The sequence below is a fragment of the Pongo pygmaeus genome, chromosome 19 (genome assembly GCF_028885625.2).
Source record: "Pongo pygmaeus isolate AG05252 chromosome 19, NHGRI_mPonPyg2-v2.0_pri, whole genome shotgun sequence".
Lineage (NCBI taxonomy): Eukaryota > Metazoa > Chordata > Mammalia > Primates > Hominidae > Pongo > Pongo pygmaeus.
The window spans coordinates 12,052,724-12,067,681 of NC_072392.2; the positions used below are offsets into that span (position 1 = coordinate 12,052,724).

At 36.7% G+C, this 14,958-nt stretch overlaps 1 protein-coding gene across 2 annotated transcripts in view; it reads left to right on the top strand.

Annotated features, from left to right (window-relative positions):
• Window positions 1-14,958, top strand: part of MAP2K4 (mitogen-activated protein kinase kinase 4) — a 121,040-nt gene that overhangs the window by 61,000 nt on the left and 45,082 nt on the right. For both annotated transcript variants that reach the window (XM_054456258.2, XM_063656187.1), the window contains one exon: window positions 12,302-12,421. In XM_054456258.2, coding sequence (XP_054312233.1) covers window positions 12,302-12,421 — 120 coding nt within the window. The remainder of the gene's footprint in view (window positions 1-12,301; window positions 12,422-14,958) is intronic.

Here is a 14,958-nt window from a genome sequence, read left to right on the forward strand (position 1 = left end):
CATACAAACCATAGACCTCTAAAAACGCCCAGGTGAAGAACTCTGCATTATGTGTTAAAATAAAATGTTCTCTTGGAATGTGAAATGATTTCCGTATTCCTATTTTGTGCCACTGCAGAGTAAGTGGAAAGAGTCATTTTATTTAGACTCCTGGATGAGTGTTGTGTTGTCCTTTTGAGCTACCTGTGTGTGACATCCAGTTTTAGCTGGCTGGATCTTAAGGGAAAGGTTTCCTATATAGTTAAAGTTGTAAACTTTTCTTTCAGGTACTAGGGAAAGTAGTTTTAAGAAATTATTTCCTGCTTTTTACAGTTTGTGTTATGTGTGCTTCAACTTTGTTGATGAACATTATTAACCATTTTAGTAATGTGGATTGATTTTAGCCATTGTTAAAAAGATCATAAAGGTAAAGAGGGTACTTCATTTTGACATTTAAAAGTTTTTCTCACTGATTAATTTGATAATATTTTGGGTTGTATAATGCTTACTCAAGTTTTGTAGGAATTCAAGAATGAAAATAGGAAATTGTCCATCATTTGTAATGTTACATTATCAGCGGCTACTGGCTTCCGTGACAGTTCCAGTTGGGATGCTATTAAAAATCTCAACTGTACTTGAAGAACTTTCAAGGCAGTCATGAGACCTACAAACTGGTTGCTGTCACATGTATACCCACCACATGGTACTACCTAGCTTTGTTTACCATCGCGAATTCTTGAACAAGCATAGCAGTTGGGGATGGGAGAGGATGGCAGTACAACACATCAATTAACATATAGATGAGGAGTACCTTTGGATTCCATGACTTCATTAATACTGAAAGAATAAGTGTTTTTGCATTAATATGCATTAAAATTTGATACCAATTGATGACTGATGTATGCCATCTCTGAATTAAAGAATGCATTTATTATTGGTTTCTTCAAAGAAGAATAGTCTTTAATCACACTGGAGAGAGTTCATTCCTCATTTAGGTACATTGACTGGATTGACAGGCACAAATATACAGAATCAGTGTATGATTAAGGAGGAGTTTGATTTGAGACTTTACAGTTTTAAAGGAACCATGAGACAGTGGTTCACACAGCTGAGAGCTTTCCATTGCTGTTGGTGAAATGAGAAACACACTTGAAGTAACTCTGTGCTAACATCTTAACATGCACTTCGAGAATAAAGAAGGATTGCTTTATTAGTTGTTAAGCTGGAAATGATCCTTAAGATTTACTTGCAATATCTGTAGAAAAGTGAACTGTGATATTAGCTTGATTTTTTTCTTTGTATTATTCCTCATTTTTAGTTTTGAGGAAGTCCTTCCCCAAATTTATTTTGCCATATATAAGAAGTATTTGAAAAAGGTGACTTCTTAGTAACCAGAGATAATTACCGCAAAGACTTAATCTAAAAATCAGTTTTGATATAATCAGATTTAGTGAGGTAACATTGTAAGAGTTATACTTAAAACAATTTTTTGATGTTTGGTTTGAGGACAGTCTCCCAAGCTATCAGTGAGTTTCTGCGTTAGAACCTAAGATGTGAACATTGTTCGCCCTTTGGTTTTAATTGCACATGCTTGGGGAAGGGTCCTGCTGTCCTGTGAGTGGGAGTAATTTGTATACTTGTGCCTGAATGACTAGTCTTAGGGCTGCCTAGGGCAAAGCCATTGTTGCCTGTGGGGTTTCTTAAAGCTCAGGGAGGACAACCTTCAACTCTTACCAGGGATTTACTTCTGACCGTGATCAGTATCCTTTACAAATAACATTTATTTAGTGTCCTGTTTTGCACAGTGGTGGGGTAACCACTGAATGAAAACATTAGACATGAACAGTCACTGTCCTCTACATAAAGTAGGTGCCTGCTCAGCTCTCTGGCAGGTGGGAATGGGAGAGGACGGCAATACAACACATCAATTAACATATAGATGAGGAGTACCTCATCTATATGTTAACCAGCTCTCTGGTTAAATGTAGTGGGGTAAAGCCCAGAGTTCAGACCAAATGTTTGAAGAGGCAGTTAGGATTAGGTTTCTGAGCTAGGGTTAGAGAAATTCAGATCTGGGAGAAACACCTAGCATCATCAATCAGAATCAAGATGCCACAGAAAATCTAGGGACACAGGAGAAAAGAGAAAGAGTAAGTGAAATGTCACAGCTTAGACCATGGGCTTACAAGCTCAGATGGCTGACAGAGGGAAGAATGACTGTAAGCCTCTGATGCCTGACAGTGTATTCTCCACTTGACTCTGCCTGCAGTGTAAAAAATCCTGCATGCCTAGAGTACCAGCTTCCCTGTTGTTTTCTAGCAGATTCCTGTCCAGATTGACTTCTTGAAGGTATGCATGCCCTTTTCATGTTTGTAGAATATGTGCAAAAAACCAAAGGAACATGGAAAAGTAAGAATGAAAATGAGAGGGAATATAAGGACTGAAGTACCTGTCACTAAAGATGATGGCAGGCAGTGGAATCTGAATTGTTGTGTGAAGGGTTAATACTGTAATAAAGCTGTCATCTCATTGAAGAACTGAATAATATTGAGCAGGTAGGTGGGAATAAGAATGTGTCATGTTAAATTTGTCATTGTGGATTATTATGATGACTTTTCAGTCTTCTGCTTGAAAAGTTATCTGGGTTAATCAGGAAAAACAGATCTGTTGTTTGAGGGTAGGTGCATAGGCCGGACTGAGTTAGCAATGTGACCTGGTATGCAAGAGTTTCAAGTGTTTTCTTTCTGTTGGAGATCTGCCTAACTTGTCTTGTTCTTTTGAACCTCAACTCTATCCTTTCAACTCTACTGTTTCATTGATGGGAGTCTTGCTGATTCTGGCCTGTTAACCTGATTTTGATTCTTGCAATCCTGCCTCTCCTTGGTATTTGGATTTTGACTTTAGTGTCCTTGACCTGGAATTGAGACCCAGCCTAATCCTGATGCTTGATAGTAAGGACTAGAGCCCTCTGCTGACAGTATCAGCAGCCCACAGCTCAGCTGTTCCCTGAGCAGAACAGAACTTTAATCTGCTGGTTGGGTAGGCCTCCCTGGTGTAGATAGTATGGTGAGTATGGGAAGTCAGGTATCAGAAAAGTATGGCTTGGCTTGTTTTCCTGCCACTGGAGAGACCATGCCACTTCTGTCAAAAGTTCCATTACCAAATGATTTCAGTGGGGATTATGATGATGAATAATGATTTGAGGAGGTTCATTTTAGTGTTTAAACATTGGTCTTGCATGTTCTGAAAGCACTAGAATGATACTGGGATGGCCTTCAACTGGAAAAGTTCCTTTTTGATGGCATAGAGTGCTTTGTTGGGCCATTTTATTCACTTCCAAAGGGCCGCAGTGATCATATTTGATTATCCAAATCACCTGTGGGATGCAGATGTCATGGCTCTTTTGTTTAGAATTGAGACTGTAGTCTAATATCTTATGCCGTCGTTCGGTCAGATCATGTGACTTAATTAAGACATCTGTGATTGAGCTGTATTCTTTTATGCTTCCTAATATTGCTTAAAAGCTGTGGTGGTCATATGAAAAGTGTAAGTAGAGCATTTCCAGGAGGAGGCATATTCAAGGGATGTGGCAGGGCTGTCCTCTAGGCAGCCTTGATTTTGAACTCAGGTTGCTTATGTAGATGGGGTTGGAATTCCCAGTATACATGTGTGTTTGTTTTGCTGTCACTCCAAGTTAATGTTTTTCAGACTGTGAGTTTGTTCCATTAACAGAATTGTATGTGCAACCCAAGAAATAAAACAGCCAAAATCAGTACTGTTCGGGGTTATGTGAGGGTGGGAAGTAGAGACTTTACCTGCAGCCATATTGGAAGCCCTTGGGGCACCAGCTCCGAGGAATTAATAGGGGTATAATTAAGACAGTTTGGAAATAGTTGCTCTAGGTGAATTTTAGTCAATCATACGTGATTTTGAACATTCTAGACATCTGGTTTCTGAAACCTACTACCATCACTTGGTTAAACTGAATGAATTTTGACATTGGACTAAATCCCAGCTTATATAGTTATCTGGAGAAAAACCTGTTTTTTTGTTTTGTTGTTGTTGTTGTTGTTGTTTTTTGAGACAGTTTCACTCCGTCGCCCAGGCTGGAGTGCAGTGGCACAATCTTGGCTCACTGCAACCTCTGCCTCCTGGGTTCAAGCGATTCTCCTGCCTCAGCCTCCCAAGCAGCTGGGACTAAAGGCACGCAGCACCACACCCAGCCAATTTTTGTACTATTAGTAGAGGCAGGGTTTCACCATGTTGGCTAGGCTGGTCTTGAACTACTGACCTCAGGTGATCTGCCCGCCTCAGCCTCCCAGAGTGCTGGGATTACAGGCGAGAGCCACCACGCCCAGCCAAAAACCTGTCTTACCATACCTTACTCTGCATGGGTGTCATTTGAACCAGTATTTGATATATTTCCTGCGTATTTTCTATCATTCTTTGTCATCTTATGGCTATGCCTCTGAAATTTGTTGTATATGTCAGATTTCTGTTGTTACCTCACTTTATTGTCATAAGTACTGAAATGATGATCTGTCATTTATGGTCTTTAGACCCTTAAAAATTTCAGTGCTAAGATTGACATTGTTTCTTTAAATGTGGATGATGTAGTTAGTAAAGAGGAAGAAGATGACACCACTCTTACCAAGGCATGTCAAACTTGTTCCATTAACTTGGTCCTCAGGGCAGCTCTTCCCATAATGTAATATAACACATGCTTTTGGAACTGATTTCCCAGGTGCTCTGATAATACGTAGCAAAAGGTAAGGTAAAAGGAATTAAGTGGATCTCAGTATCCCCAGTGAGAAGAATGGGGTATTACTATTAATTAATTAATTAATGAGGCTGAGATACAACTGAGAGTTTATTAAATTGATTTTAAAAGACTTGAATGATTTTTGCAATTAAGAATTAGCATTCTTTCTTCTGCCCTTAGTAAAATCATATGTGCTTTCATAATTTAAAATAATAGACTTAACAGACACTTATTTTTTCATGGGAAAGCAAGATTTACACCTGTGATCAGCATTCTAGATAACTTGCTTGCATCTTTTACTGTTTGTTTTGGTTAATGTTGCCGTCTGCTTTGACCTTATTAATGACGGCTTTGTGAGATATCATGGCCATTTTCATGTGTGATCTATTTAGAAGACTCTAGCTGATAAGGAGGAACTCGTACCACAAATTAGGAAAATAAGAATACCCAAGATTTTCTGCAGCCCAGAGGAGGGTGATAAGATATTGATGTGCTGCTATGGTTTCTAGGATTTTCCAACTTTGGTTTCTGGGATTTTCCAACTTTGTATTACAACTGAATTCTGGACATTTTTGCTGGGAAAGCAGCATATTTGTAGGGCTCAGAATAGTACGGACACTGTAGGAGTGTGATCCTTGCTCTCCTATGCTCTACATCACTGACTTTGGTTGATCTGATGTCAATCATTGACTAGCAATGGATTCCCCTTCACATTTTATTTATAGACAGTAACCTAAAGAGGGATCTTTAGCAAGGATTACTTAATGAACAATGAAGGGTATGTTTATGGCATAGCAGTACTGGTGTTTGTAGATCACAGAAACTGGATGCGTTTTCAAAATATTACAACTGTATTATAATATATATAAATTATATATAATATATTACATATATAATTATATAATATTAAATATATTATATATAATATATACAAGATTAATTAAGATAATCTTTGTTCTTTTCTTTTGATTTTTAATGCTGAACCTTTGCTATATCACTCTTTATTTTCTGTGGAGAGGAGGTCCCATGTGCTGTGTTTGCTCATGTACTAGTTCTAGGATTTCTGCATGGGTAATAAAATATTTACTAATATCTACCTGGTACAAAAGATAGACAACTGTCATCATAGGGAGTTTTTGATTTGCTTCTTGTCTTGGGTGTGGTGGTTTTAGCCATCATATAATTGGACAGGACAATTGGCAATTACTTGAAATACAGAATACAGATTCTTTTTTTTTTTTTTTTTTTTTTTTGAGACGGAGTCTTGCTCTGTCTGGAGTGTAGTGGCACGATCTCGGCTCACTGCAAGCTCTGCCTCCCGGGTTCAGGCCATTCTCCTACCTCAGCCTCCCCAGCAGCTGGGACTACAGGTGCACGCCACCACGCCTGGCTAATTTTTTTGTATTTTTAGTAGAGACGGGGTTTCACCGTGTTAGCCAGGATGGTTTCGATCTCCTGACCTCCTGTTCCACCTGCCTCGGCCTGCCAAAGTGCTGGGATTACAGGCGGGAGCCACCCTGCCCGGCCCAGAATACAGATTCTTTTGGTAATCTTAGATGATAGTAGGTGCTTATGTAGGGGAACAAGCTCCCTGCACTGAGGTATGGGCTTTAGCTAACCTAGTTATAGCAGATTCCACATAGATTGCTGAAGAGTAAATACCTTCTGGTATTCTGATTTTGGTTGGTGGTAAATTGGAAATGATGCTTTGCCTTGCTAATGGCCAAATTACTAGTAGCTTGCGTTATTTTAAATTGTGTCTATTTGTTTTAATTGGTGCCTGGAATAATCTCTAAAGCCCTGTACTGATTTCCTCTAATGATTGAATTCATCACCTTGCTGAGTTTCGTTGTGTCTGAGTCCTAATTTCTGATCCAGGAACTCACCTGTCTTTTACTTTGGAATACTCTACCTATTCCGAACTTCTCTAAGCAGCTATAGGTGTACCTGTGCAGCAGGGAGCTGTGTCTCCTACTCTGCTCTTACTGTCTTTTTATACTGCCCTCTGGGATACTCAGCTGAGCCATACAAACACCTGACAAGAATTTGTCATGTGAGAATTTAGAGATCTGCCAGAACTGATGGTCATGTCCTTCCACGTCAGTTTTCCCATTTCTTATGCTTCTCACATCTCATTCCTCCATGCATTGTCTCTATTTCAAAACAAAACAAAAATAGCATCAGTTAGAATTGATAGCCATTTTGTAAGTTTATTTGATTATGTTGCTGTTTTCAAGTGTGTCTGTGGCACCACTGCTTTCTAAAGTCGTTTTCTGGACTCCTCAGTTCTTGATTCCTTACATGTTTGCTGATGACTCATCTCCTTTTTGCCTAGAATGTTCGGATCCTAGGAACTGACATCTGTCATGTCCTCTGTGGAACTTCTGTTTATGAAGTGCATATATGACTTGTCATCCAATCCTTTTTTACTCTTGAGTCTTTTGAGTATATAATGACCTATTATTTTCCCTTTCTCCATGCAGGAATGGAATCAGGTAACCCAGAGTGCCTCTTCACACACATCGTTCAAGAGCTTGACTTGGTAGGAAGGAAAACTGGGTTGATTTGGGACAATCAGTAGTTGTTACATCAGGACACTGGCAGTCACAGAATGGGTCATTTCAAGGCAGGCCCTGGTGCTTTGGGATAAGGTGTGTGCTGACCTCTCTAGTAACTCAGATATCTTTGAGCACCCTAACACGGAGGTGTAAGGGTTAACTCTGAATCAGGGTGACTGGCAAGGACCACTATCAGAATCAGCCAGGTATTTATTGAGCATCTAGGCACAATGCTACTTGGTGACCTGCTTCTTAGGACCTACAGCGTGAGCCTTTACTTTGCCTCGTCTGCAACTCCACCCTTAGCCATTGCGTTGTCAGCCTGCCTTCCTTTGCCACATTTGAGTCTTCCTAACTGTACCCCTTAATAGCGATCACTTCATCATCATGCTCTTTCCCACTATCCCTTCTCCCTGTCTCTTCCCACCCATGAAAACAAATTTAGAAAATGAAGGGAAACAAACAAACAAACAAAAAGTCACCATTGTGATGGGATTGAGGCATAATATCTGAGTAAGAAGGGAATAAATTAGTTTTCCTTGACAGTATATACTGCCTATTTCTGTCCATCCTCTTACTTGCTTCTTTTTCTTTGCTCTTCCACTCCAGTCCTTAAGCGAGTTTAGTTTTATTAGTTCCTCTTGTCCCTTTTCATGATAACAATGTGTCATAGTCTGCTTTAAAGTTTTTCATACTTACTGATGTTAGTTTTATTGCTAGTAATTCATCCCTGATAAGCACCAACAAATTGTATGTGAGAGATGGATTTGGTAGGGTTTGGATATGAGGCTGGAGAATTGTGTCACTGTGAAGAGAGAGCTCCCCTGGAGATCTCGGTGTAAAGTTAGAGGACACCTAGAACAGCACCACATTTACATAATTCTTCAGTATCAGTAAAAGAGTTATTTATACTTTAAATTCAAGTTGTTAAAAATGGAGGCATTCCACATGAGGCTAAATATTATTCAAGATTTTGATCAATAGATGTTATAAGTTGTCAACATTTAAATCTACCAATGACTTCCAGGTGCCATGTTGCACAAAAAGAAGGAAAGCAACCTTTCAACAACTTGGAATTTGGGACATTTCTATATGATTGGAACTGTTCACCAAGTGGATGTTGCTGTGTTTTGTGATGAGGTGGAGCAGAGGGCAAGGGGATCATTTGTAACTGAACATTTTTAGCTTGTCCTATGGGACTTGTTAACTTTCTATTACTGCAGCCTAATCCATACAGAACTCGCAACAACTAAATTTGTGGCTGATCCAACCAATGGCATGAGTTGGACTGGCAGTTTTAGAAAAAATACGCTCTTTGGAATTTTTTTTTAATTGGACAAGAACCATGCATAATATTAATAGTCTTAAAGCCAGAGAACTGGGAATGTAATCTTTTTTTCCCTGTGTCTCTAAGTGACTCTCAATTGGAGTGACGTTGGCATTTCTGACCTGTATCTACCTGCTGTTTTTATTGGCATTTACCTGCTTTGCTGGGCTTATACTCAACCTTGAATACAGATTTGGACACCAATTTAAAAAAATTAACTTCAAGTTTATAAATTTATTTACTATAGAAAACTACTTATATATGTAGAGTAGTAATTTTTGTTTTGATTTGCAGTGTTTTATGTTATATTCCAAATAAAGTAAAACTTGAAATAATCTGAAAATACTTTTTATTATTGGGAAAGAGATGGGGATTTTTTTTCAAGAAACACAATTTAATTTGTCTTGGGGGCGTGTAATAAGTTAGTAAAGTAGTGTTAAGTAAAAGAGCTCAGTAACCCCATAATGAAAAAGAATGATTTTGAAAATAATATAAAAAACTTAATGTTCTTGAGTTGATTTTCTTAAGTATTTTATGGTTTCCTGTAGTTTTCATTCTACTATTTACTGCCAGGGAAAAAAGGTTTGCTGAGCTCAAGTAAACAGCCTTATCTAACTTTTAAATTTATATAAATAAATGAAATTTTCCTGCTATTCAAAGTTTTTTATCAATGGTTGTTGCTTCTGAACATTGTGATTATGAGGATTTCAAGTCATATAATTGGCATCACCTTTGTACTTCCATTTTTCTGTGCTCTTAAGGACAGCTTTATAAAGGGAAGAGAAGTTTGTTCTTATTGATGTTCCATTTTTAGGTAGTTATGCTCCTTTAATGTTAGAAGATCCTAGACTCACTTGATTCAAATGTAGAAGTCTTTCCCATAGATATTGTTTTGATGGTCCATTAGAAAATCTTTCTTGGTAGTAGCTTTAGTCTCTTAAGTATTCTCTAATTTGAATCGTTGATTGTCATTATGTATTCTACTTGAGTTATTTATTGAGTTATTAAAATCACTAATTTGAAGTTACTGCTATTATAGGCATGTGTTTGTAGTTAATCCCCTTTTGGGGTCCTTTAGGCCTTTTGAAATAGTTTATTAATTGCTCATATATGATAAATGTTACAGTTCAACCCTAAAACATTAGTATAATTAAGACTTAGCTGTACTTGCTCAATTCCAAACAATTCAGATGCAATACCAGCAGCTACTTTTCTACCCACTGCCAGATACTTATACAAAATGTTCGGAGAGTGTGGGGAGATGTCGATCTATTGAAAAGCACAATCAATTTCATGTTAGACTAGTAGGCCATTCAGCTGCTCTGTGTTCTATTTTGTACTAGAAGTGACATTAAAGAATAGTTACAGATGAATAGGTTTTCCTGCCAGTGCTGATGATCTCAAAGGTTAAAGCTGTGCTAGGAACTCTCTACATTCTGGTTAGTAACAATTCTGTCAGAGATTGTCTCAGTGTTAGGTATCAGTAAGATATTGGAACTTCAGTTAGGCCTTTAGATCATGTAGTCCATATATCCTTTCTGTAGCTACAGTAGGGTTTTCGGACACGGGCTCACTCCCAAAAGTCATTGATGATAACTGTTGAGGTTTTGACTGTAATATGCTTCCTACTTGAAATATAAATATTTGTACAAATGTATATTTAGCATACCACACAACCAGTTTTGTGAAACAAAAAATAAACTAGTAAAGAGGACACCTTTTAAAAATAGTAGTTTAGTTGTGTTAGTATATTTCCATTTGCCAATATATTCATACTAGTAAAAATAGAAAAAAATACATTTGTTAACACCTTTTAATAGTGAGAGTTAGGTAGAAATCTTTCCCAACCAAAGGGTTATTTGATTTTTCTTCACGACTTGTCTCTAATTAACAACTCTTCGTCTGTTTTAAATTTAGATATATAGGATTATTAAGATTCTTTTATAAATAATTACCTTCCTGAATTAGCATTTTCACAGCTATACTTTTAGAGTTATTTTTTAAAAAACAGGTATAAAGGTAAAATATTTACAAAAATTATTACATCATGCTTTGAACAAATACAGATCACATCTCTGGGCTATTTTGACTTTTAAAAAATATCCTTTCTGAGCAAACATGCTGAAGTTGATTTAAAAGTAAGATTATTAATCCATAAACTATGAAAATAATCAAAATGAGAATGAAGGGAAACTTTCCTTTACGTTAATAGAACTAGTCTTATTTTGTTTCTATTTTTCATTCTTACTTTATTCCTGGTTTATCTGAGCATTGATATTTAATATAAAAGTTGTAGGTAAATCTGTGTATATAACATAGATGCCAGTTAATAAATTTTATTTGCTTATGAAATACTGTAGGTAGCTGCAAATTTTAAGTAGCAAAATTTGTTTGGAATATATGCAATTCCTCAAAAACGAAACTGAGAGAACCTACTTCTGTTCCTTAAACAACTGCTTATTCTCATGTCACATGAAATACATCTTTTGTATCTCTTTGTGCCTCTGGCTTCTTTTCTGTAAAATGGGCTCGAGAATTTAATTGACTGCCTTCATCCCTTTCAAGAACATTGACAGATACGTCGAAGTCTTTGGAAGACAAAATGCCACCTTGTGTATTTTTTGATACTAACTTGGCTTGTAAGTACATACTATGTATTGTACACAGTGGCGTGGTGTGACATTGTGAACTTTTTTATGAGAACAGAAGTTGTTTGCATGCTTTGATGTTAAACTATAATTTTATTATTAATTTTTTATAATTTCTGAACATGATTCTTTCCTATATTGTCCCTCCCAACACCTCTGTGTTCTATACTGTTCCTGAATAAGAGGTGGGAGGTGGGGTAGTTAATGTTTTCTGGCAGTCTCTTAGAAATGTGCAAAGAAATTGTTGTACAGCTTGGTTAGGAATATATGCCTGGTATGCAGTATATGGAGTTGTACTTTAGCACCTTAGGAATAGACAAAAAGAGCCCTCTGTTTCCTCATTTTTAGGTTTTCTTCCACAGGTTTATGCTGCCCTGCATGCTGACTCATGGGTTGGAGAGTCAGGTAGAACTTTTTGTTTTTAATGTCTAGAAAGTGCAGTTAAAGGACAGAGTCCCAATCTAGGATTTTGGAGACCTGGATTCTTGCCTGTGCACTGCTCCTATACTAGTATTCACTTTATCTGGTTCTGGACTATTTCCTGTCTTTATGAATGAGGACACTGTGCTATGGGGATGCTAGTGAGTGAAGAGGGATGTTCTTGCATTGAATGCCTAGATTGCATACAATTTTGAAACAGCGATTAAAAGTATGTATACAGCTACCTATAATTATTCATATGAAACTGTTACAACTCATTATCATTTTCTTTATATTTGCTTGTGGGGGTTAATTTTTACTGCCTAAGAACTTTGTTTCATAACTCCCAACATTATTAGTAAATGCTCATGGTTAAATTGCCCTGTCTCCTTTAAAGGATTTCTAAGTGCTGTTTGTTAAACTTTCTGTGATTAAAGTAATTCTTGTGAAGTATAAGGAAAGATGATAATTTTCATATCTGGTATTTGTGAAGTTTGCTTGGTAATTTTTAGTCTCATAGCGGTTTTTCTCTACCATGAGACTAAAAATTATTGTTTTTTTGACTAAATTATTTTTTTTTTTGACATCTTTTGTCATTCTTTTCCAGAGAATTCGGTCAACAGTGGATGAAAAAGAACAAAAACAACTTCTTATGGATTTGGATGTAGTAATGCGGAGTAGTGATTGCCCATACATTGTTCAGTTTTATGGTGCACTCTTCAGAGAGGTAGGAATAAACTGGGTTTATAGCTGACTAATGAATATCTAACTGGGACAAATGAAGATGGCAGGATTCTATTCTATTCTTAAATGCCATACATTAGTAATAAGTTAATATCTCAGTATCTTAGTATGTAACCATGGTAATCTGCATATTAACTTCTGACTCTTTTTGCAGTGGTGGGTAAGGGGTGAATCACACGTGTGTTTGTGTGCATGTGTGTGTGTGTTTGTGTATTTTAGTATTTGTGACTGTCGTTTGTAAATCTCATACAAATATTTTCTGTTCTTTAAGAACCTGAAAAATGAGCTGACTTCTAAATATCAGCACTTTTGCTATAGTTTTAGATTTTCATTGGGCCTTGAGCAACGCCCCCCCGCCAACTTTATATTTTAACTTTTACTCATCTTTCATCAAGTGTATATCTGCATTTAATATAAACACTTACGTGTCCCTGCCCATAATCCTGAAGTATACCCATCAGACATGGAAATTAACAATTACAATATAAATTATTTTTTTCTAATTCTCTTATCCAGATTTTTGTGTAGAAACTAAAGCTCTAATTTCTTGGTCTCATAATCGTGTTTCTTCTTTTGGCCTCTGGTTATTTTGTGTCCCAACTTGGGTTATCATTTCTGCCTCCAGCTCTCAATCCATTTACTCATTTCCAGTCATCCAGCTGCCTAAAATGTGGAAGTGAGTTTGGGCTAGGGGTAGAACTGGAGCTGTAAATGAATTAATACATTATGGTATCCTAGACCACCATCAAAAATTGTGATACTTAGTTGAGTAGGACTTGAACTGAACTGCTAAGCATTTCAAATACTCTTTAAAAAAAATACCTTTCTCATTTTGCAAATGTTAGGATGAATAGCTGGGTTGTTATAAACTGGTAAGAAAAACCCTCCTGCTCTCTTCTTTTTGGGACGGGATTATAGAGTGTATCCTTGGGGTTTTCGTTGTTATTGGCTTTAAAATTAATATATATTTTTGAAACAGGGCTGAATGTAGCACTGAATAGAAATATATGAAATCTTATAATTGGAAACAATGTTAGAGGTTAGTTAATTCTAAACCTAATTCTGAAATTTTTATTTTTCTGGGCTCTTACTAGGTAACTAGTAACACATTCTACTTCATGACAGAGCCCATTTCTTTGTTGAATCACTAATTGTTAATTCTTACCTCACGTAGTTTCTTTCTATTCCTGTCTTTTTACTTTTTAATAATGAGAATATTCATTTTTATGACCAGATATACTGAATTTATTAATTTTCTTCCATCATTTCACATCAGCATTCCATTACATCAGTATACAGTCATGTATTCATGTGCATGACTATATCTTGGACCTAAATATTATGTAATGTTACTGTAAACGTTTGGAGCTTTCTTCATGTTGCACAAGAATCTTGCCATATCCTCCTCCCTTATTCCCAAACTATGAACTTTTCTTCACAATCATTAAATCATCACACCATATGCAGAACAATAGTTAATTAGGGACTGAACTAGATTTTCTCTCCTAACTAGATTCTGTGGTCAGCTTTTTCAATGCTGTATTCGTTTTCACTATAGACTTTCCCCAGCTCTACCTGAACCCTAAATCACCTCCATAGTGCTGGAATATACCAATTTATTTCATTTGTTCATTTATTTAATCATTCAAGTACCATTTACATACCTAACCTCGGGCTGGATAGTGTGGGAGTCTGATTGTATGAAAAGAAAGCAGAGTAAGTCATATTCATGATTGACAAAGATGTGGAAACAAAGCACGGAAGTTTGGAGTAGTGTCTGAACAATATTCTCATGGTTTTGTTATCATGGATAGCTGAGTCACATTTGGTTTTATGTCTCAGAAAGGTTGAAGGGAGTTGACATATGCAGCTGTAAACACTAACATCTGTTGAATGCTTTGTCGTTTTCACATATGTTTTCTTCCCAATAATCTTTGGGATTTGGTGGTATTATCCATCCCCTTTTTCCAGATAGGAAAATGAAATTTAGTGTGTTTGACAAAAGCTGCACAGCCAGCAAGTGGCAGAGATGGGATTCCAGAGACAGAAATCTTGCTGTTCCTTCTATTTTATTAGAAGTGGTCCAGAGATGAAGATATATATATATGCTTTTTAAATAAGATTTTTGATATGATAAGATGTGTGATAAGGTGAAGGCTTAGGAACTACACAGTTAAGCTGTACAAAGAAACAAAATACCTAAGTAGATGAAACATGAACTTTCCTCCCAAATTAGAATGCAATCTGTAATAGGTACTTTCTGAATAATAAAAGATTAAGTTTTAGAAAAGCAGAAAGAACTTTTACAATAGTATGTTTTACAATAAAAATATAGTTTTTCAGTAGTTTTACAATAAAGGAGTAGTTTTACAATAAGAGTGTTACTTTTATTATTCACCTTTAAAGAGTGAATAGTAAAAGTGTATTTCCCGAAGTTACAAAGGTTAAAAATATTAAAATGTCCGGGCACGGTGGCTCAAGCTTGTAATCCCAGCACTTCAGGAGGCCAAGGTGGGCGGA